Consider the following 23,269-nt stretch of genomic DNA (forward strand, 5'->3'; position numbering starts at 1 on the left):
CTCTGTCAGCCGAGACCCTCGTTCACCAGCAGCTCAGTAACTAGCAATACCCCCACTGAAGGAAGAGCTGGGCGAAGCAGCAGTCAGGCTGTGGGAGCGAGGGGGGGGACCCACGTCTCACACTGCTGGCAGAAATACAACCATATCTGGATCAGCTACCCAGCGGCCTTCAGACACCAGCGTGCAGTCATGTTTGCTGCCGCAGGGGCTGGCTCTCCCTCGGAGGGCTCAGCAACACCGCTGGATCCCCACCGGCCGCTGCTCTGCCCCTGGGGGCCCAGACACCCACCAGGGGACAGCAAGGAGGGTGGGGCGTGGAGATTAGGAGGGCTGGGTTTTTTTGGTTTTTGCCTTTTACCAGATTATGGATGGAAAGCCACAGAAGAAATGGGCAATTAGGAGCAAAACAAAAGGAATACTCTCTCCATCACCTAGATCCAGGTTTTACAACTGGAAGTCCTGTGTCCCAGGTAAACCAAGATAGCTAGCCACTCCAGCTAGATCATTCCCACCAGCATACAAACATGCTGCAATTTCCTTCTTCTTAAATACACAAAACAAAACAAAAACTGCAAAGTTAATCCCACCTTCCTCCCCAGCTGCTCTGCCCTGTTCCTCTACCCCCCCAACAGCGAAACTCCTTGAAGGAGTTTTGAACCCGCCACCCTGTTGGTTCCCCTCTCACTGCCTCCTCAACACACTCAGCTGGCCTTCACCTGCCATCCATGGAAACATCCAGTGGATTCAAATCCAGTGGGTGAGTCTCAGGTGTCTTGTGACCTCCAGGCTGCATCGGGCACAGGAGGGCTCCTTCCTTGAAAGCCACTTGGCTGCAGGGCACCCTTCTCTCTGAGGGCTCGCCCCACCTCACTCTGGCATCTTCCAGGTCTCACATACCCCCACGCCCTCCATCTCCCTGATTCTGCAACTCGGCTCAGCTCAGAGCCTTGGGCCTCCTCTTCCCTTTCTACTCTCTCCCCCACACAATCACATGTATCCTTGTGGCCTGAAGACCATCTAATTAGGACGGCTCCCAAATTCACCTCCAGCCCAGACCTGACCCTTGCACTCCAGACGTGAACTCCAACCGGCTACTCAACCCCAGCACGTGGATGGCTGGCAGGCAACGCATGTGTAGCATGTCCAAAACCAAACTCCTGCTCTGCTCTGCAAGCCCCTCCTCAGGCCTGCCCCACCTCGGGGAAATGCAAACTCTATGTGTACTATTAGCCCATCAGGACACAAACGAGGCCTCCTCCATTTCTCTCTCTCCCATCCCACATCCAATTCACAAAATTTCATGGTTCCGCCTTGGAAACATCCAGAATCTGACCCCTTCTTAACACCTCTGCTGCCATGACCTTAGGCTGAGCTGCCAGCACCCCTGGACTACTGCAGACGCCTCCTGACTGATGTCTCTTAAATGCTAGTTAGCTCTTGGCACTGCTGGGCTCACGATTTCCGGCCCCTTCCCACTGCACTCAGAGAAAACTCCAGGTCCTCATCATGTCCTGCAAAGCGCTGCGCGGCCTCCACTGCCTCTTGCTGCCCCTGCCCCCAGCCCACTCCATCCCAGTCACACCACCGTCTCTGGGCCTCCAACGCAGGAGCCCCACTCCATGGGCCTTGGATGCCCCTCCCTGCACCACACCCCTCCTTCCATCCAGGCCTCTGCCCAAATGTCACCTCACCACAGAGACATTCCCTGATTGATCAAAAGACATCAGTCTCCTCCTTCAACCCTGTCACTCCGTTCCCTGAACCGCTTTATTTTTCTTCTTGCCACTGTGACCCGATGTATCCGGCTGATTGCTGCTGGAATGTAAGCCCCTAAGGGCAGGGGTGTATTGCTCACCATCTGTAACAACACTACATGCACTAACAGGCACTCGGTAAACACCTGTCAGGTGAAGAGTGAGCACACGAGGCACAAGCCCGTGTGCCTGGGGGATGTGTGCAGGCAGCCTCCCGGAAGCAAACAAGCAACACGAGATATCCGCTGTCGCTCGGGCATTCGTTCTGAGAAAGCTACGCGCACAACCAAGCAAATCGGAAGACGAGGACCAGACGGTGCCGTCCAGGCATCCCCAGCACCCACGCCAGACTTCTTATTCCTGCCTTGAATGGCTATGATGGATGGGCAGAAGCTACTTAACCACCCACCCCGAACTGTTAGAAAACGTTTGAGGTGGTTTCTCTGCTTCTCTAAGACTACCTTCTGTGATTCCAAGGCTCGATCTTCTCTGTGCATCGGGGCCAGCAAACCTGAATAACCGCTCCCTCTGTGGATTTTGGTCACAAAATACGCTGTTGGCACTAAATAAAGGAATCTTCTGTACAAGAAGTCAGGCTCATGCTCTATCCCTATGAGGCCACTAATGCCACACTCCAGACGCATGTGGCAAACGTCCTGATGAGGAGGTCTGTGGTCTGTCAGCCCAGTCACCCTTTGCCTCTGGGGCCTCACAGGCTTGCCAAGGACCGCCACAAAGAAGGCAGGCCCAGGGTGATGGATGGGACAGCACTGGCAGCAGGGCCTCCTTCCAGTCAGTTTCCCAGTCAGTATTACCTCAAGGACGTTCAAGGTGCCAGCAGCCTGATGTCGTAGCCTCCTGCCCAGCCTCTCTGAGGCCCCTGTCTCAAGAGGGCCTCCTTTTCCTGTTTCCTCCCCAGAATGGAACTGAAGAGAGAGGTGGTCTTGACCACGGGCCCTCAGCAGGTTCCCTTCTTTTCCAAGTTACTCTTCAAAGTCCTGATGACCTTTCTCATCTCTTGGCTTAGCACTCAACCCTCCTCTCCTGCAAGGGAACTTTAGGCAACTGCACCGTTCACTGTAGGCCTGCTGTGCATGGCTCCTGCCCAAGACACAGAGGCATCACTGCTGGGGAAGGCTCTCTGGTGGCCCTGAGCCAGCTAAGACACACACACACACACACACACAAACACACACACGAGATAAAAAGAAAACCAACCTGCTTCTTGGAGCTGGAAGTCTTGCATTTACCTAAGAGAGCTGGTGCTGCTTCCATCTTTGGAAAGCGAGAATGGAAAGAACAGTGAGAAGGAAAAAAAAGGGGGGGGTAGGGCAAGCACATTCATTTGAAAAGAAAAGAAAAGAGCCATCAAGAAGCAGACAAGCTCCTCAGGAGGCCAAACTCTGGCACACACCCAGGCAGCCCCTCACACGCAGCTTGTCGGCTCCGCTAGTCTACGAGGCCAGCCCGAGACCAGGAGGAACAGAGCTGCTAAAGGGAGCTGGTCAGGACTCACATCGTCATCAGAGTCTCCACCCTGCATTGTGCCCACGATGCGTTTGCTGGGTCTTTCTGAGGAGAACCAAAGCATGAAGAAATTATGAAAAGCTTGTTTAAGGAAAAACAAAAATGCAAGGAATGGCATTCAAGATTCGTTTCCTTCAGAAAATTGGGGAAAACAAGAATCAATTAAAAAATTTACTCAAGTTGCATCCAAATAATCAAAACTCCCAACAAATGGTAATGGATTCTCTACATTTCCATTTTGAAAAAAGGGAAAAGGGCAAGAAAATATAATCACAACTCAGAAACCAGGAAACGAAATATGCATCCTGTACATATTTTCAGAAAAACCACTGAATCCCACTCTGAGTATCTGTGTGATAGAACAGCTCCGCTGCCTGCTGAAAATAGACATGCAGTCTCCCTGCACAGACCAATGTGACTTGTATTTGAATCTATGTCTGAGTTCCAGAGAGGAAAACTTTCAAGGTCACCATTAGTCCATCTTTCAAAACACCCACATTATGTCTGTGATTCTCCACTCTCCTCTGGAAGTCACGGCTGCCTGGCTGTGACTTCTGCAAACACCCAGGAGCCGTCCTTCCCTGACGGGAGGCAGACAGCTACCCTCACACACGAAGGCTGAGAAAGGAGCACCCGGGACCCAGGTCCACGCCGCAGGGCAAAGGCCGTGAGGGCAGCTCAGGGAGAAGCTCGCTCAGGACAGGCCTGGGGTGGCCACCAAGAGCTAACTACAGACTTCCCTCGGTCAGATAAAATGCAAACCTCGTGTTGTGTAAAGCCCTTATTTATAGTTCTTAGATTTTACTTCTGCAGGCTCGGTGGTCAGCAGAATTTAGAAGCACCAGTGCCCATTAGACTCTCCTGAGCCAGTCACATACCTTTTTCAGAGCCTCAGCTCCCATGTGTAGAATGGGGACCATAACCCCTAACCTCCATTTATATCAAGAAGCTGTTAAAAAAAATAAAAAATAAAAGGAAAGGGGTGCCTGGGTGGCTCAACTGGTTGAGTGTCTCTTGATTTCAGCTCAGGTCATGATCTCAGGGCTGTGGGATCAAGCCCCACATTGGGCTCCGCACGGAGTGTGGCGTCTGCTTGAGATTCTCTCTCCCTCTGCCCACCCCACATCCCACGCTCATGCTCTCTCTTTAATAAATTAAAAAACCTTTAAAAAAAAAAAAGCAGCAAAACTTAATATTAAGTGAAGATAATTGACCTCTGAAATGTACCATGTATATAAAAATGCAAACTGCTCCAAAAGGTAGCAGATGGTAAACAGGTGTTTAAAGGCAAATACGGAGCAATTCAGTATTATCTATTGAAACAAAGATTTACATAACCTTTGACCTAAGAATCCCACTTTTAATGGTACAAATAGTGCAGATAAGCAGAAAGATGTATATACAAGGAAAAGAGGGAAAAATAAGTATCTTTTTAAAATTATTTTTTAATATGGGAATGCCCAAGTAAATTACGGGTACAGTCATACTATGGAATATTACGCAGCTGTCAGAAACAATCAGGCAGATTTCTAGTTTACTGATATGGGAGGAGTTCTAATATATTTAATAATAATTTTTTTAAAAAAAGCAAGTTGCAGAACTATACACAAAGTCTGGTCCCATTTAGGTTAAAAAATGTCTCAGCTGATCTTTGTGTCTGTATTTCATCATATGTGTGTCGAAAGGTCATCTGGAAGGACACACCCCCATGCCACTGACAGGACCCCTCTAGGGTGGAAAGTGGGACCCGAAGAAGACCCCCGGGGAACACCCACATTTGCTCCACAGACTTTTTTGCTTGAGTCTGTAGCAGTGAAACAGTAGAAACTAGATTTTTTAAAAGGCAGGGTGGTTGTGCGAGTCCCTTCTCTGTGCGTTAGTTCTCTGATTATAGGCGATGCTACTGCACTGAGAGCAGTTTGGACCCAAAAAAGGGTAGAATACAGCTCATGGCAGAGGCCGTGTACTCCTGTGGCCTCTGTGAGAAATCCCAGGCCACAAGAAAAATCAGCTATTCTTAGGACCACAGGTAAGAGTATTAGCAGCAAAGGTGACCACTGAGCAGTTTAAGTGCTGAATCCTGATACACAAGAGGGCAGTGTTCTGTGACCGGGCACAGGGAGCAGGGCAAGCGAAAGCGGTGGCAGTACCTTGCATGAGCACCTCCATGGCCGTCCTCGGCTTGGACAGCCGCCTCTCCTCCAATTCACTGTCAGATTCCTCGTCTTCCTGGATGTCAATGTCAGAGTCATCGTTACCTGGGAAAACACAAGTACATAAAACAAAAGGGCGGCTCCATCGTTACCTCTAAAACAGCTTCTATCCACACGGCTCTTGTGCAAAACTATCCGCACTTCTCAGCCTTGCTTTTAGTGCATTAGATTTTATGAGACTCTCAGGATTTGCCTGCGGCTACCTAGGAGTAATGCAGACAATGATATACTGATTTGTTTTTTTTAAACAATCTTCCAAAGCAAGACAAAACTGGGTCAGAATATATCAATTAGAAACACTACTCTGGCAGGTGAAACTAAAAATTGAACAGCCAGCTGTCAAGATAGCTGGAAGTTCTTGGTGTTTGGAACCACTCTCTGGTCAGTGTTAGGCGGTGTTACCCCAACTCGAGCTCTTTGTGGACAACAAAGACAAGGAAGCGGAGCCACTGAAAAGGTGAGTGCGCCAAGCAAGCCCACAGGCGAGACGGAGAACAGGTCAGGAACAGCCAAGCACGGCTGGCCGGAGAAAGATGGCAGCCTCGTGAGTGACAACGAGAGCTGGTACCCAAGATATTGCTTCCGGGAGAGAATTCCATTACAGGCATATATAAAGAGAGATTGTTGTCAGTGCAACAGCCTTATACATTAATTTCTGAAATACTCTCCTGGAGTCAGGTTGCACATTTCCTACAGTGAACCTACAGAAGGGGTTTCCACAATGGAGAGAAAATTCACTGTCCAGCCCAATTCCCTGCAACCAGGGAGAGACACTAGTTTTGGAAGGACGGAACTGGAGGAGTTCGCAGTTGCTGTTCTGACTCTGCTGAGTCAGGAGTCAGTTTGGAAGGACAGGAATTAAGCATCTATGAAAAGGGTTTGATTAGGCCCTGAGATGGGGGGTAATGAAACGGCAGCTGCATCTAGCCAGGCTCCAAGGGAAAGTGCTCTGCCCTCTTCACCGTGGAGGCAAGAGCTGTGCTCTCCAGCACGGAAGGGCAAACCTGGGAGCCAGGACAAGTGTGAGGAATAGCTCCCTGCATGGGCCTCAACCCCACCTACCTTATAAAAGCCAAAAAGCCTATACAGAGAATATGGTGAAATATTAATACAAATTCATGACTCTAAAATGAAATCGCTATTCAACTTTGTTTACTTTTTATTTCATCCAGGAATATTATGATGATATATATCATTACCTCATGCCATATAAATCAAGTATGAATTTTAAGGTATCAACACACGTTTCTCAGACTCAACATGATTTCTTCTGACAAACTCAAGCCAAGACACTAAACTAATGCATCTCGACACTGAAATCACTGAGTTATCAGTGACGCATTGAAATTAAGTATGGCAGGGGTGCCAAGGTGGCTCAGTCGGTGAAGTGTCTGACTCCAGCTCCGGTCATGATCTCAGGGTCCTGGGACTGAGCTCCACATCAGGCTCCCTGCTCAGCACTCTCACTCTCTCTCTCTCAAATAAAGTCTAAAAAAAATAAAGTATGGCACACAAGAGTACCCATAAAATTCAAAGAGGAAAGAACAGTCTTTCCAAAAAATGGTGCTGGAACAATTGGATAGCCACATGCCCAACAATGAGGTTGGACCCCTACCCCACACCACATGCAAAAATTAACTCAAAATGGATCAGAAATCTAAATAAGAGTTGTAACTTTAAAAGTCCTGGAAGAAAATCTAGGGATAAATCCTGGGGACCTTAAATTAGGCAGTGGTTTCTTAGATATGACACTAAAAACACAAGTAACAAAAGGACAACTGATAGTGTGGACCTCATTAAAACTTTGTGCTTTGCTTTAGCTAGCCATCACCAAGAAAGTTAAAAGACAGCCCAGAGAATGAGAGAATATATTTGCAAATCACAAATCACATAAGGATCTGGTATCCAGAATATATATAATAACACTTGCAATTCAATAATGAAAAAATAACCCAATTTAACAACGTCCAAAGGACTTGAATAAACATCTCTCCAAAGAAGATTTATATGAATGGCCAATGAGCAAAGTTGCTCCATTTCATTAGCTATCAGAGGAATTCACCTCAAAACCATAATGAGATATACTTCATACCCATTTAAACTACAGGCAGTGTCTTTGTGTCTCCTTTGAGATCAACACAGTCCAACAGAAATGTAATGCCTGCTGGCAGTTGCAATTTAAATTGTCTAGTAACTACATTAAAGTAAAAAGACACAGGTAAATTAATTTTAGTAATGTTTTACTTAACCCAGTATAGCTAAAATATCATTTCAATAAATAAACAATGTAAAATATTCATGAGTAATTTTACTTTTCTATCATACTAAGTCTTTAAAACCTGGTGTATATTTTCCACAAACAGCAAACCTCAATTTGGTCCAGCCATACCTGAAGTACTCAAGAGTCACACACGGCTTGTGGCTAGGTACTGGGGGACACAGTTCTAGATTCTGAGCTTCCTGAGTGCCTCATCCATCACTGTGTGCCGAGTGCTGGCACGATGCCTGACATGCGGCAGTAAGTGTTAAATGCAGGGACATCTGCTCTCCACTACACCATAAACACTAAACCACAGAAAGGTTACTAAAGTGTTTTCTAGAAATTTCTGGGTCATTTTATGAATTTGCCACCAGCAATGAGGTTTAAAAGGATGGTGGGAAAATGAAGGCTGCCTTTACTTCTATTACAGAGCATCTGAACAAAATACTTGGCCTTTTTAATCTCTGGGGCCCCTAGGGCATCCTCCTATCTCTAAGCACTCAGACTGTCTCTCCTTCCAGTCCCTTCCTCCAAACCCACACAGTCGTGGTGACTTCACCTTCTGCTCAACAGAGAAGACAGGAGCCTCAGATGGGAGCCCTTCGGCACATGATCCATCTTCCAGCTCATCTGTCCTGCCTGCGTTCGAGTCCTGCACGTTCACACATTCAGTAAAACGCATCGCCTCACGCGGCTCTGGTCCCCACCCCTCTTACAGACTCCCAGGACTCTCCCCAAAACCGCCTTTCCTCCCAGATCCACTTATTTAAGCTTTGCTTAAATAGCATCTCCTAATGAGGCTTATCCTGACCTCCTATTTAAAATGCAATTCCATCCCACCCTCTCCATCCCCTTCTCTGCTCTACTCCCCGCCATCCCCAGGCACATTTTTCTCCTTCTGCTTACAGCTTGCTCAATGTTTGTCTCCTCACTGGCAAGTAGACTGGTTAAAGCAAAGGTCCCTGTCTTTTGTCCACTAATGAATCCTTCGCACCCAGAAGAGATACTCCACAAAGCTTTGCTGCACTCAGTCAGCTGCCTGCAGAGTGGAATAAACACGACGATCTCTTCCAGCTCCTGGATTTTGCTCCTTCTTGCCCCAAATTTCATGTCCCTGTCCTATTAGGTTTTTCTGTTCAGAAAGTCTTCCTTCATAGATCTCCCCCCAGTCCCAATTCTCTGGGCAATGTTCTCACATATCTAGCAAAACGAAGAAAGACAGAACATCTTATGAACTTTAGGATGAACAGAACTGAGAATGCTTCTTCATGTTTTCCTAACTTCTTCACCCACCCCAAGCTAATTAAGTGCTATCCTTCATTCAGCTGGTTTAAACTGGAAATTATTTTTCCAAAAAAAGCTAAATCAGAGATGCTCCTATGAATGCTCGTCCTTCAAGAGATCCCAAACCTATGGATCACAAAACTAAAGTGTGAGTTCAGAAGAATAAAGCAAGATCAGTGAGAAAGGTCTTACATGCTGGCCCGGGACAGGAGCACGGTGCAGCCAACCAGTCAGGGCTCTTACCTGTGCCGGGCCTCTCGGGAGGGGATAAACTCCATGCAGGCTTATCACTTAGGGCTGCTTCAGGCTCTCCTGGCTGACCTGCAACCATAAAGGTGAGGGGCTGCTTTGGCTAGAGAGGCCCTTGCAATTCCCTAAACTTGCCCCTAAAGGATTTTCCAGCAGCCCCTATTCTCCTTCCAGAGTTCCCTGAGATTTAGGAGAGAGAGGCACAGAACAAGTACAAATGGAGAGAGACAGAAAGACAGCGAGAGACAGAAAGCGTGCACACACACATGCCTGAAGTCCCAGGTCCAGTACCCTCAAGCACGAGAGAGTAAAATACTTCGTCATCAAAAAGAGAGCAATACGCAAGAGAAGGAGGCACTCTGAGACGCGCACCCTGAAGACCGTGTGCCACTACCGCTCCCGAGGCCGAAGCGTGCTAACCAGTCACAGACAACAGTCCCCCCAGGGCCGAGCTCCTCTATATAGGTAACCCCCACTTTCCTACAGACAACAGCCTCATTGAACCATCTTGGATTACTGGGGGACCGATGACGGGTGTAGGTAGGGGGACTCTCCCTAAGCAAGTGACCCGTTCACGCGCACACATTATGACACTTGCCTTCTATCAGTCTGCCCTGAAATAAGGAGCCCTACAGACCCCCGAGACGCAGTTTTCTTTCAGAGTTACATACTACACGCAATTCAAACTAACAGTATCATTGAAACAGGAAAACGGAATTTTAGGTGAGAAGAAAACCAAAGTGCTTTAAATGTTGTTACTCCACGTTACTCAGATTACAAACGTAATTTGAACCAGCCTCTTAACCTCCTGAGTGAATTAAAACGGTACCTGATACAGGACTTGTGAGAAAACTACCTTTTGAAAATAAATAAAATACACGGAGAGCTTTCTCAAGGCTGGCGAGCTCGCCCGGAGGAGAGAGCCCCGTCTGAGAGCGCGGCCTTACTTCCGCTCCGGAGCAGGCGCTTCTCCTCCTCCTTCAGCTTGTTCTGCATCAGGCGCAGCGTGTTTTCAGCTTCCTGTGGAACAGCAAACACAGGACTCAGAGGACAGGACCCTTTCCTGGACTGTTTTATGTTCTCTAGCATTTGGGTAAGTACGGCTAAGTCTGTGCTGCAGAACCAGCGAAGAGTTAAGCCACACGAAGAGAACGATCACCGCCTGAGCAACGAGCAGGGCCGGGTGCCAGCACCCCGTCTCCGCCAGCAGCCCGCAGCCCAGAGAGAGGGGGTCAGCAAGAAGCCTGCAGCTGGCCCCCCAAGCCCTGCAGAAAACGGAACACCACGGTGAAAGGCCATGATGTGTGAGCACGTGTGCCGCCATGGGATGTCCACACAGGGCCAGGTGCACCAACTGTGGGACAGCACGGGCCTCCTGCTCCTAAAGACTAAAGCTCTGCACAGTTCCAGCCCCAGAAGACGCTAAATGGTGAGACTGATCAGGATGAAAAGAGAAAAAAGAAACTCTAGTCAAACTCCCACGGGGAAAAAGCTAATGCTTCAGCTGGGTTACAATATGTGGCCCTGACTACTGTCAAAAGAGAGACGGACCCCGGGAAACAAACTGAGGGTTTCGGGGGGTAACAGGGTGATGGGTATTATTAAGGAGGGCACGTGTGGTGATGAGCACTGGGTGTTACACGCAACTAACGAATCACTGAACACTGCATCAAAAACTAATGATATACTATACAGTGGCTAACTGAACATAATAAATTTTTTTTTTAATTTAAAAAAATAAAAAAAAACAAGAGAATGGGAGAGGAGATTGCCTTTTAAAATTTTTATTGTTGGGGCGCCTGGGTGGCACAGCAGTTGGGCGTCTGCCTTCGGCTCAGGGCGTGATCCCGGCGTTATGGGATCGAGCCCCACATCAGGCTCCTCAGCTATGAGTCTGCTTCTTCCTTTCCCACTCCCCCTGCTTGTGTTCCCTCTCTCGCTAGCTGTCTCTATCTCTGTCAAATAAATAAATAAAATCTTTAAAAAAATAAAAATAAAAAATAAATAAATAAAATTTTTATTGTTGTTCTAAACATTAAAAAGAGAGCACCGTTTCCTGCATGAGAGAGCCCTAGGGGCCAGGCACCGTAAGCGTGGAGAGCAGGTGTGAGCACAGGAGAGAGAGGGGAGCTGCTGAAGGATGGAGGAACGCGCATCCCATGGCCCGTTCTCCAGCACACTCTCTGCACACAGCCACGGCCTCACATGAGACCACAACATGCTCACTTTACCTTCACTGGTCATTTTCTGTTCTTTCCCAGATACCCAACGTTTAAAATGTCCTGAACTCCAGGCTCTTTTCACTGCCCTCAGAACATGCGTGTCCTGCACCCCTGCTGCTCCGCAGCCTGCCCCCACCCTAGAGCAGTGGTGGCAACGAGCTCCTTGCCGAGAGAAACGCGTGCACAGGAGCGCGGCAGTTACCCCCAGCCAGGCCTCCGGTACCACAGAACCGCCTCACCTCATTCAAACACCCAGGTTTGTAGGAAGGCTAGTGTAACCTTCAGACCCAAAAGCTGTCAAGGACAGTGTGAGAAAGGTACACTGATTTCATCATGAACACAGATTCCAAGCCACCATTCTTGGGTAAAGCAGAAATATCCCCAAGGGATAAGGGCAATTCAAAAAGTGATAGTAACTTGGTCCAATTTCCTTTGCTCTGAATTCGATATTTATCAGCTCGTGGGACCTGAAACACTCTTTCCTAAATGGCCTTGAACACTGGGATGGGATGAGCCTGTAAGATTTCTGGCTCTGGGTCATATACATTTCCCACAATAATCAATAAACTGCATTTCCTCTTTATAAAGCAGTCTCTGATAAACCGGTTTGAATGATTCAATGAACCAGGGCCCCTGAAAATCTTTCAGTGAACTGACCAAGCAAGTTTTTAGATCCTTACCCAAGACCAGTTACCTACTCTGTGGGACTCAGTGTAAGTTAAAATGCACTTAAAAATTGTGAAGAATTTCAGGTCAGTGGTAGCACGGCACTGAAGTAAGCACAGGCCCTTCTAAGCGGAATCCTGTGCAACGACACTGGTCACGTGTCGGGCCTGTCCGCAGTCCTAACTGACCAAACCCATCAGAGAGCTGACGACCGTGGAGTCCAGGCTATGCTAACAGCAAAACAAAGAATCACATGAGCAATCCTCAGACCTGATCGGGGAGAAAAAACATTCACAGATTTTTTTTTCCCACAATGATATTTACAAAGTGACACGTCAACAAGTACGAAGGAACCCAGCAGAAGGCGTGGTCTGTGCAGAGACACGGGCTCAGCACTTACCTCAAACCTCTCTTGCTCCATCCTATGATGGTCCTCAAGCTGCTGCTCCAGATAAGCCAGATTTCGAAATTTCTCTAGATAAATGTCATACTGCTTTTGCAACTCCTCCTCTATCTTCTCATATTCATCCATAAAGGCTGGCCTGGAAGACAATTAAAAGTGAAAGATTGGGGCGTGTGGGTGGCACAGCGGTTAAGCGTCTGCCTTCGGCTCAGGGCGTGATCCCGGCGTTATGGGATCGAGCCCCACATCGCTCCTCCGCTGTGAGCCTGCTTCTTCCTCTCCCACTCCCCCTGCTTGTGTTCCCTCTCTCGCTGGCTGTCTCTATCTCTGTCGAATAAATAAATAAAATTTAAAAAAAAAAAAAAAAGTGAAAGATTAACCAACATACAGAAGTTTGAAACTAGTACCCTGAGTTCCAGGTCCCATCACATTTTGCTGTGGAAAGCTTTTAGCTGGAGACAGTTCTTGTAGCTGCTTAAAATTAATTTTCCTTTTCTCCTCCCTACCAAAACGAACATACTTATTTTTTTTTTAAATCAAAAGCTCTTGGGGCGCCTGGGTGGCTCAGTGTCTGCCTTTGGCTCGGGTCATGATCCCAGGGTCCTAGGATCGAGCCCCACGTTGAGCTCCCTGCTCAGCGGGAAGCCTGCTTCATTGTCTGCCTCTGCCTGCCGCTCCCCCCGCTTATGCACAGGCTCCTGCTTGCTCTCTCTCTCTCAAATAAATAACATTTTTAAAAAAACCAAACGCTCTTTGTAAAAATTTCAAGTAATCCCAGAAGTATGAAGACTAAGGTAAAAATTACTCATAATCTGGGGTGCCTGGTTGGCTCAGTCGGTTAAGCGACTGCCTTTGGCTCAGGTCGTGACCCCAGGGTCCTGGTATCAAGTCCCGTGTCAGGCTGCCTGCTTAGCGGGGAGCCTGCTTCTCCCTCTGACCCTCCCCCCTCTCGTGCGCTCTCTCTCTCGCTCACTCTCTCAAATAAATAAATAAAATTTTTAAAAAAATTACTCATAATCCTAACACCAGATATAAGCACTTAATATTTGATAAGTATCCTTCCAGACTTTTCTATGCATGGATACATATAGGAATGTATTTTTAAGCATCATTAAGTATACTACCTTCAATGAAGCTTTGCAGTCTTTTTTCTTACTCAACATGTCTTGGATTTTAATAAAGACTTAAAAAGTAATCATGTATCATATACACCTCACAAAATCAAGAAGTTAAATATATGCGTTATCTTAGTTGAGCACAATATTCTGCTGTCTGGATGCTCCAAAATGTATTCAGTCCCCCAAAAAAGGGAAACATAGGTCGCTACAAATTAAAGCAAAAAATTTTTTTAAAACTTTATTATTTTTTTTTTTGAGAGAGAGGGAGAGAGAGTGCGCACAGGGAGGGACAGAAGACGAGGGAGAGAGAGAATCCTCAAGCAGACTCCTGCTGAATGGGGAGCTGGATGTGGGGCGCTGTCTCACTGCTCTGAGATCATGACTTGAGCTGAAACCAAGAGTCCAAGGCTTAACTGACTGAGCCACCCAGCCGCCCTAAAAGCTAAGTTTTTAACAATATAAAATCTAAAATCAAAACCATAACACAAAAACCTGTCAACTGGTTTACTGAGTCTATTCTTTTCCCTTATTTTTGATCTTAAAGAGAAACTCTCTTCTTTTAAAAATATAGATGGATACACTAAAAAATAATAAATAATCTTTGGCCTAGAGCAAAACACAGAAGCTTTTCTATTGAAAGGCCATGAGTCTTAACGAAAATGAATTTATGCCCAAGGGCCAGAATTTTTTAAAGAGACACAGGTATCAGATGGCCCACATTCCAAAGGTGGAAGGGGCATGGGATTGCCTGCGGCTGGTGCTCCCTGGGTTACTCATGTCCAAGGGGCTGCCTTCCCACAGATACCAGGACAGTAGCCAGGGTGTGGCCCAGTCACCAGTACCTCCAAAAAGCACAACAGTCAGACAGATGCAGCAGCTACACAGATGGATGAAGAGAGAAAAATAAAGGGAGAATGAAAAAGAAGAGTAGGTGCAGGAGAAAGAATACAAAGAGATGGAGCAAGAGAAGGAGGGTGCAAAACGAGAGAGAGAAAGACTCCAAGAAAATGTGAGGAACCCACTTGAAAGGCTCCAAAGACCAGGAAGGCATTGTGCACCACCACTATCCATTCATATTCCCTGGAAAAAAGTACTTTGAGAGGGAAAGTCAAAAAAAAGATGAATTACTGGTGAAGAATTATAAAGGTCTAAAATCTACTCAAACCAAGAAATGGGAGTATGCTTCTGTTTCCACCTCGAGCCTGGCATAACTTGCACCATCTAGATTCACCTACTCTGCCCTGCATTCCAAGAAGCTGTAAAAGCCGGAAGGAGGTTCGGAGGGAGAAGCAGGTTTCAGAACTAAGCAGTTTCCCAGGCATACTGCAAGCAGCAAAGACAATGAATTTGGCAGAGAGCTTGTTAGAGTGTGCGTGGCCCTCACACTCTGTCCAGATGGCCTTATGCCTGAGGGGCTGCCGCCACTGACCACACGTCCTCACCCTGCTTAAACTTCTGAGGACAACTCCCGTCCACACCTCGGGTGCTGATCTCTACCTGACACTCTGCAGAGTCTGGAGCCGCTTCTGATTTCTTTCCAGTTCCAATTTCCTCTTCTCGATTTTGGCTTCTAGATTAGCTTCGTCAGAGGCCACGTTATTGAGCAGATCTTTAGTCTTCTGCACCTGCGCCTGCATTGAACAGGAAATGAATGAGACGATGTGCCAGTGAGGAACCCCCACCTGACTCCTGGAAGAGAGGAATTCCACAGCGCCTCAGGCACAGCGACATCATGCTACATAAAAGCAAAGTAAACACAGAGAGCAAACCCTCCCCCAAGCCATCACTCCGACAGCGAACTATTTCCAGACCGGAGGTCACACAGGCCTAGAAAAAATGATCATCCTTTTTCCACAAGAGGGTGTTTGTGCCCAGGAGAACAAATGAAGATGGAAAGAACAGTGTCTTGAGCTGAGGGGAGCAGGGCCGACCTCTGGCGCGGCTCACTTGCTCACACGGCTTCCGTACCACTGTCGACTGTCCGTGTGCCTTTATTCGCATGTTAAGCTCGCTCTCCCCATTACGAATACCTGCCTCACAGAACACACACACCCACAAGTATGGCTTTATTTAGGAGGCGACAAAAAGAAACATGAGGTGGTCCCGGCCTCAACCACTGCCTGCCGGGACTGAGGGAGGAGGCTCCTCTTCCCTCCCACTGGCAAGTACATCTCAACTACAGACTCAAGCAGAGAAACCACTACGCGACATCAGCAAGAAAGCGGCTCCCTCAGTGGCCCTAGCTTTTGTTTTTCTTTTTTTTTCTTGGTTTTTTTTTTTTAAATATTTTATTTATTTTGAGAGAGAGAGAGAGTGAGAGAGGACGAGCAGAGGGGAGGGGCAGAGGGAGAAGCAGACTCCCTGCTGAGCAGGGAGCCCAACGTGGGACTTGATCCCAGGACCCCGGGATCACAACCCAAGCCAAAGGCAGATGCCTAACCAACTGAGCCATCCAGGCGCCCCGTGGCCTAGCTTTTGGAGGGAGCATGGGCAGCAGGGGCAGAGAAAGAAAGTGAAGGGGAGGAGAGATCACAGACAAAACCCACAGGCCTCCCTGTTGTGTCACAAGAGCAAGTTCATCTGACAAAGGATAATCAGAATGAATACACGGTCTTCAGACTCATCTTGTCTGGAAAGCTGGCCAGGTTGGGCCTGTGGCTCAGTGCGATCTGCCGTTAGGAACAGTGTCTGGAATGCAGCCAGCTGAGTGTGTGACTGCCTTCCAAGTTCTCATGTTCTGACTCTGCCTTAAGCTCCTGATGCCCAACATGGGTTCCCCACCAGTACTTTGGCACAATGTGTCATGCCCCACAAAGGCTCAGTGACCGTCAACCTGCAGGTCTCTGAGATGCTATGGGTCCATAAAGAAGTCATCGAAGGACGCCAGACGCTCTCTGCTACCGTCAAAGACAGTGTATACTTGGAAGCAACCACTTTCATTATTTATGGTTGAATTTTTTTCAACTAAGTACACTAATCATTTCCAAGATGTTATCGTGAAAATAATCATATCACTATTTGCTCTAAGTGCTTTAAAAATCCCACAAGAGACATGAGTTCACTCTCACAGGAAGACAAGGTGAGTTTCTGAACAACTCACACTGATGGCAACTATTTCTCTGAATCAGTCAGATTAAACCTAGTGAATTTATCTGACTTCAAAAATACAAGCAATTTTTTAAAAGTATGTGCTCCTCAAATATGAAATATCAGTGGGATGCCTGGGTGGCTCAGTCGGTTAAGCGCCTGACTCTTGGTTTGGCTTAGGCCATGATCTCGGGGTCGTGGAATCAAGCCCAGCGTTGGGCTCTGCACTCAGCAGGGAGTCTGCTTGAGATTCTCTCTCCCTCTCTTCTGTCCCTCCCCCAGCTCACATGCTCTGAAATAAATGTATCTTTAAAAAAAGAAAGAGAGAGAGCGAAATCTCCGTGCCCAGGTTTCAGCACCAAAAAAAAAAAAAAAAAGGAAAACTTGAAAATTACTTAAATGCCCAGCAGTGAGGAAGTGGTTAAGGTGTGAAGAGTCCATTAAATAGAGCATTACTTATGAAAATTATTGAAGAATTTAAGCAAATTATTAAATTACTAAAACTGAACAATTTTTATGGAGAAGTTGTTCACATTTGTAACAAGGGGAAAAAAACAGAAGTAACCTAGGTACCCTAGAATGTCCTCTGCATTTTCCATTTCCCACAATCATACCCCTTCTCTGTCACTAGGCTGAGGGTTGTTCTGTCTTAAGAAGGCAGGGAATAAATCAGTATTTTCAAGTCCCAGGCATAAAAACATTAAATAAAAGCAAATAATCTTACCAAAATATCTTTTATTGCAATTCTCATCACCTTTTCAGTCTCACTGATTTCCAGAGGTCTGGCAATTGCTTCTGTTCTCAGTTTCTATGAGAAACAATGAAACGAAATTACATGTACTTTTGGAAAAGGAATTCTCAAAACCAATCCCAGATCTGGATATGGCTTAGAGACTAGTTCTCTAAAGTTCCATTACAGGGTGCATCTCTGATGCAAAACCACTTCTTCTAGCACCTCTTCCAAACGTCTGTTTCTTTAAGTACTTTCTACACCCAACACAGGGCCTGAACTCACAACCCTGAGATCAAGAGTCAGATACTCCACCAAATGAGCCAGCCAGGCCTCAGTTGGTAATTCTACCTCCAACCTGGCCTCCGTCCAGTGCCCTGGGCCTTCCCCAGCTACAGGCCCCACATCCCCACAACACCAGGGGCAAAACTGAGCTTACACCCATCATTTTTTCTCCCAAATTTGCTTCTCTACCTATATTCGTTCAGGTGAACCCCAAACCAAGGGCAGCTCAACCTGCTGTCTGAATCCCCTGCCAGCTTCTATGATCTTTCCTATGATTAATTTCCTCTAAGTTGCCTGTCACTGCCAACTGCACTCAATGAGAGGAGTCGCCTTGGCCCTGCCCCAAGCATTAACCACAAACCACCAACCAATCAAGGGAGGCTTCTGTGCCTATCATACCAGTGCTAGGAAATTCTGAGACATGGGATTTCAACACCAATGCAGTTATGAGGTTCCTGCAGCACTTTCCCAAACTCTATCTTGGGCTTCCTTTATTCCACGGTACCCCTCAGCTCCCGCACGGATGGAAAACTATGGAGGGCAGGGATTATGAACTCAAGGTCCCAGAGCATGGTGCCTTGCCTCTCTGTGGTTGGTGCTAGTCCTCCAGGAATGGTTGTTGAGTGTATGGTTAGGGGATCTTCCTCAGATCACAGCTGTATACAGAATATGAGAAGCCCCATACTCATGGCCCCAATGGCAACACTTTGGCCACTGGTTATTTCAGTCCATTACAGGATGGTGCCAAGAGTCCCCAGTGGAATCCTGGTTGAAGTCTCACAATGAAGCCACAGATCCGTGGGAATTATCAAGTAACTAGCTCTTAACAGGTCTGTCTCTAAGTCTGCTAAACACAAGCGCACAACTATGAAGAGAAAACACTGAAAGCCTGGAGCTGACTTGTTAGTTATCTAAATTAGCTATTAGATAGGAGTGGCAGTTTTGTTCCTTTTCAGCTCCCCGTCACCAGGTGGCAACCACTAGACTAACGTATCATGATGGTGAGCTGGCACCCCAGTCCCCGGCTTCCAGTCTGCTCCCGGGGCAGAAATGAAAAGCCAGAGGAAAAAATACCATTACACCAAAGCAGTGATGCCAGAACACAGGCCAGGCAGTGAGAAAGAGGTCATGGCTGACATACCTGACTGGAATAAAATTAATCCAATGCCTTTAACTTAAAAACACTAGAGGTGAGCATGTATACTTCAAATGCATTAATCCTTACAGGTAAGAATTAAACAATACTCCATTTCTTCTTAAACCAGTGGGTCCCAAACTCTGCTGCACATTGGAATCACTTGGAGATCTTTAAAAGCTGGATGACTGGAGGGCACCTTGGAGGCACAGTTAGTTAAGCGACCAACTCCTGCTTTCAGCTCAGGTCATGGTCTCAAGATTGCAAAATCTAACCTCACATTGGGCTCTTCACTCAGTGCAGAGTCTGCTTGAGATTCTCTCTCCCTCTCCCTCTGCCTCTGCCCCTCCTGTTCGTGCATCTCTCCCTCCCTCCCTCTCCCTCCCTCTCTCTCAAATAAATAAATCTCAGGGGGGAAAAAAAAGGCCGGATGACTGGCTTTCACCCCCAGACATTCTGATTCACTTGTACGGGGACAGCTGAGACATCAGGTGACTTACAAGGACTACAGGAGCTCTACAGGGGTCTTAGGACCCATACTCTTATTAAACAGCTTGGTAAACATAGTAGATGAAGCATTCTTCTCGGTTGGCATTGACCAGAACAAGGACTGCCAATAAATTTTAATGGTGACATCAACTTCAACTGAGGGGTAGTGGCTGCCTAGGTCATGGGCTGCCCAACTCTGCTGCACATTAGAATCACCAAAGACTTATAACTCCCAATGCCCAGGTCCACTCCAAGCCAATGACACCGGCATGGAAGCCAGGTTTCAGTAGTTTTTACAGGTCCCCACAGGATTCCACGCAGGAGAAAGGTTTGGGAACCATGGGCTCAGAAAAGCACTCTGTAGACAGGAATGTTAAGTTCTCCAGGAAAAACACCATGACCAGGAAAGTCTGCCATGGGCACAAGGAGGAAAGTTCCAGCAACATGCTACATAACTACCATTCCTGAACTAGAAGTCAAAGCTATTAAAAACAGACCAGCGGCCACTAAAAGCAGGAAGAGCAGCTAACGCTATTACCTCCCTGCACATTATCTCATTTAATCAGGTACAGTGTGATGAAATGAGAAGGCCAGGGAAAAGCAAAATTGGAAAGAAAACCTTGAAAAATGCTTAGCTGAGGAAGTATTTAGGCATCTGAACACGGCTCACCCTCAACTCTACCTCCTTGCCCAGCAGCTCATGCAGAGATGCTCCTCTGGAGGTGATTTCAGAAGCAAGCTGCCTGGCTGCTTTCAAGTCTGCAATCTGGAGGGAAAATATCAAAAACAGAAACCTCAGTGATAGCTCTTTAACAGACATTCAGAAACAACCAGTTTGGGGCACCTGGGTGGCTCAGCCGGGTAAGCGTCTGCCTTCGGCTCAGGTCCCGATGTCAGGATCCAGTCCCTCATCGGGCTCCCTGCTCAGCGGGGAGTCTGCTTCTCCCTCTCCCTCTGCTCTTCCCCACTGCTCATGCGCTCTCTCTCTCTCTCAAATAAATAAAATCTTTTTTAAAAAATTAAAAAAGAAACAACCAGTTTATATCAATTCCTGCCTCCCATCGGGATACCGGACTACTGAACATGTTTCCCACAAGACACATATCTACATCCTGGGGAGGAGCACTCCCAGGACATCTGGGTGTCTCTGAAAATCCAAATCTCAAGTCGACTATAATCTTTAACCAGGAACTAACTGTAGGAGGGTGAAGGTGACAGGCTTCCTATTTGGACAAGGTCACAACAGAGGACCCTGACAGTAGCAGGGTGACCAGAGGGGCACCTGAGAGACACATTTGCTACTGCAGAACCCTGCTGCCCCCTGGCTCTCCGCCCCTGGACGGCACGGCGCAGGGCTGCTGAGGCTCCCTTGAGTTAGCCTGCACGCAGCCCCATGGTAGTGCCCGCTCCCACGAGGGTGGCAGCTATGCTGCGAAGAGGCCAGCCTCTAGCCCTGAGCACAAGCTGCTTTCTTAGGATTCGCAGGTCACCCCCACTTCCTTGCATATGGTAACTTTTCCAGAGAACCCAAACATTTCCTTGCTCTGTTCACTCTTCCTCTCTCCAATTCCCACCTCTCTTTCATTTCCAAACCACCAGCAGCAGGTCTCCCTCTGCATTCACAGCTGCTGACTTTCTTCCCCTTTCCTTAGTCCTCCAGGGTTCCACTCCCTCCAGCTCCAGCTCCCCCGCCCCAAACCACCTCATAGCAGCAAACGTCCCATTTCCTTTGCAGGAGGCTCATCATCTCCCCGGCTTCCCAGCCCTGGAGGCCATCAGAGTTCAGTCCCCTGAACTCTTCTCTACTCACACTCCCTCCTAAGCTTGTGGCTGTAACACTTTCTATGACCTGAGGCCGGACATGTCATACTGAACGTGTTCCAACCCAAACTCCCCGCCTTTTGCGCCAGGCCTGCTCCCCACTCTCCTCTCTACTTCAGTAAAGGCAACTCCACCCGTGCAGGTGCTCAGACCAAAAACTTCAGAGCTACGATGGCTACAACAGTGTGGACTTGCCACACGTGGACTTTCAACGTTAAATTATTTAAATTTAAATAAAATTTGGAACCCGGTTATTCGGATAGCTAGTGGCTGCTACAGTATGGCACAAAGAACACATCCATCATCACAGAAAGTTCTAGAAGACAGTGTGGCTGCAGGATCTTCCTTGCATGGTCTGTTTTCTCTCAACCAACACCCAAACTCACAAAGTATGTGTTCAAATTAGGTTCTAACCCTTGCCACTTCTTTCCACTGAGTCGTCTGGCTCCTGGTTAAAAACCTAGGTGTGATTTCTCCGGCTGGACCACAGGTGATCACAAAGGTTTTCCCTGGCTGGCCTGATGGGGGGACCTGTGCCCAGGCTCACACCGGCTGAGGCACAGCAGGACACTGCAGGCTCTGAAGGAGTGGCAGTCAAGGACTCAGAGCCTCTGACCCCCTCGTGTTTCATTATGTGCATCCCTAGCCCTGGGGCCTTCACTCCCAGGTCTCTTCATGGCGGGCTGAAGTCCTCTTAGTGCCTCTGCGTCAGCCTCCTTGTGGGGGAGCTGGGGAGAAAACCTGAGGACACTCTTCCACACCTAGTCCTCCCCCACCTCAGGGTGCATAAAACTGCCAGAGCCTTTTGTTCAGAGCTCCCTCGGGAGACAACCCCTTGAAGGGTGTGCCACCTCCTGGGAGAAAAAGGAACAGAATGGCAGGAGGGAGGGGTGACGCTTCCTCTGCTTTTAGCCCCGATCAAACCATCATAGTAAGTGATTAAAGACTTAACTTTCATTTTTGGCTTGCTGCTTTCATCAAGTCCTCTGATACCTGGCAACTCGGCTCTCTCCCATCTCAGCTGAGCACCTGACGTCACCAACAGCTCTGTTCAAAGTCACTGTCATCTCTTGCTTTCTAACAGGTCAGCTTGTACCCTCACCCCCCATCAGTCTTATCTCAACCCAGCAGCCAGAAGGATCCTTTTAATACGAAGTTTCGAATCATGCACTTCTCTGCTCAAAAAGGAATGATCGTCCACCTCAAAGTCAATCTCTCTACAGTGGCTGTGCAGGCACCAGAGGGCAGGGTCTGTCACCGCGCCCCCTCCGAGCTCTCACACTCTCCTCGAATGCTCCCCCCCACCATTTCCTCAAACACACAAAGCATACTTTTATCAGAGGATGCCTTCCCCCCTCCGATGCATGGCTTGCTCCTTCCCTCCTTCAGATCTCTGCTGAAGATGTTACCCATCCCATCTCACTCCTAAAGATACCTACCCCTGCCCTGCTTTACCATTCCCCACACACTGATCACCTCTGACATGCCATTCCTTCTGCTTTGTGGTTTAGTCTGACTCCCCTACTGAGCCTAACAAAGGATTTCTGTCTTGCTGTTCCCCAGCTGGGGATGCCTGTATCCCCAGCATCCGAACTGTGCCTGGCATATAGTGGGCTTTCAGTAAGTAGCTGGATTAATTTATTGTGACTTCTGTTTGTATCCAAATGCTGGTGAGCACAGAACTGACAAACTGCTCTCAGTCAAGGAGTAAGGAAAGAAGTGATGACTTGAGTATGTGACATGTTCCATTTCAGAGTTTAAGAAATAAATACACTAATGGGGCACCTGGGTGGCACAGCGGTTAAGCGTCTGCCTTCAGCTCAGGGAGTGATCCCAGCGTTATGGGATCAAGCCCCACATCAGGCTCCTCTGCTATGAGCCTGCTTCTTCCTCTCCCACTCCCCCTGCTTGTGTTCCCTCCCTCTCTCGCTGGCTGTCTCTATCTCTGTCGAATAAATAAATAAAATCTTAAAAAAAAAAAGAAAGAAAGAAATATACTATCCCACACTGGGAGCCTTTCACTGCC

The 23,269-nt window shown here is 47.6% G+C and overlaps 1 protein-coding gene across 11 annotated transcripts in view; it reads right to left on the bottom strand.

The window, feature by feature from the left end:
* CLUAP1 (clusterin associated protein 1) overlaps positions 1-23,269 on the bottom strand; it is a 30,606-nt gene that overhangs the window by 1,172 nt on the left and 6,165 nt on the right. For 5 of the 11 annotated variants that reach the window (XM_034670485.1, XM_034670487.1, XM_034670483.1 and 2 more), the window contains exons 5-13: positions 20,093-20,188; positions 17,508-17,591; positions 15,194-15,327; positions 12,576-12,717; positions 10,235-10,307; positions 9,282-9,359; positions 5,432-5,539; positions 3,271-3,326; positions 2,973-3,029 (exon numbers count right to left, since the gene is read on the bottom strand). In XM_034670485.1, coding sequence (XP_034526376.1) covers positions 2,973-3,029; positions 3,271-3,326; positions 5,432-5,539; positions 9,282-9,359; positions 10,235-10,307; positions 12,576-12,717; positions 15,194-15,327; positions 17,508-17,591; positions 20,093-20,188 — 828 coding nt within the window. The remainder of the gene's footprint in view (positions 1-2,972; positions 3,030-3,270; positions 3,327-5,431; positions 5,540-9,281; positions 9,360-10,234; positions 10,308-12,575; positions 12,718-15,193; positions 15,328-17,507; positions 17,592-20,092; positions 20,189-23,269) is intronic. The other 6 variants (XM_034670489.1, XM_034670491.1, XM_034670492.1 and 3 more) reach the window with 4 other exon arrangements.

The sequence above is a fragment of the Ailuropoda melanoleuca genome, chromosome 10 (genome assembly GCF_002007445.2).
Source record: "Ailuropoda melanoleuca isolate Jingjing chromosome 10, ASM200744v2, whole genome shotgun sequence".
Lineage (NCBI taxonomy): Eukaryota > Metazoa > Chordata > Mammalia > Carnivora > Ursidae > Ailuropoda > Ailuropoda melanoleuca.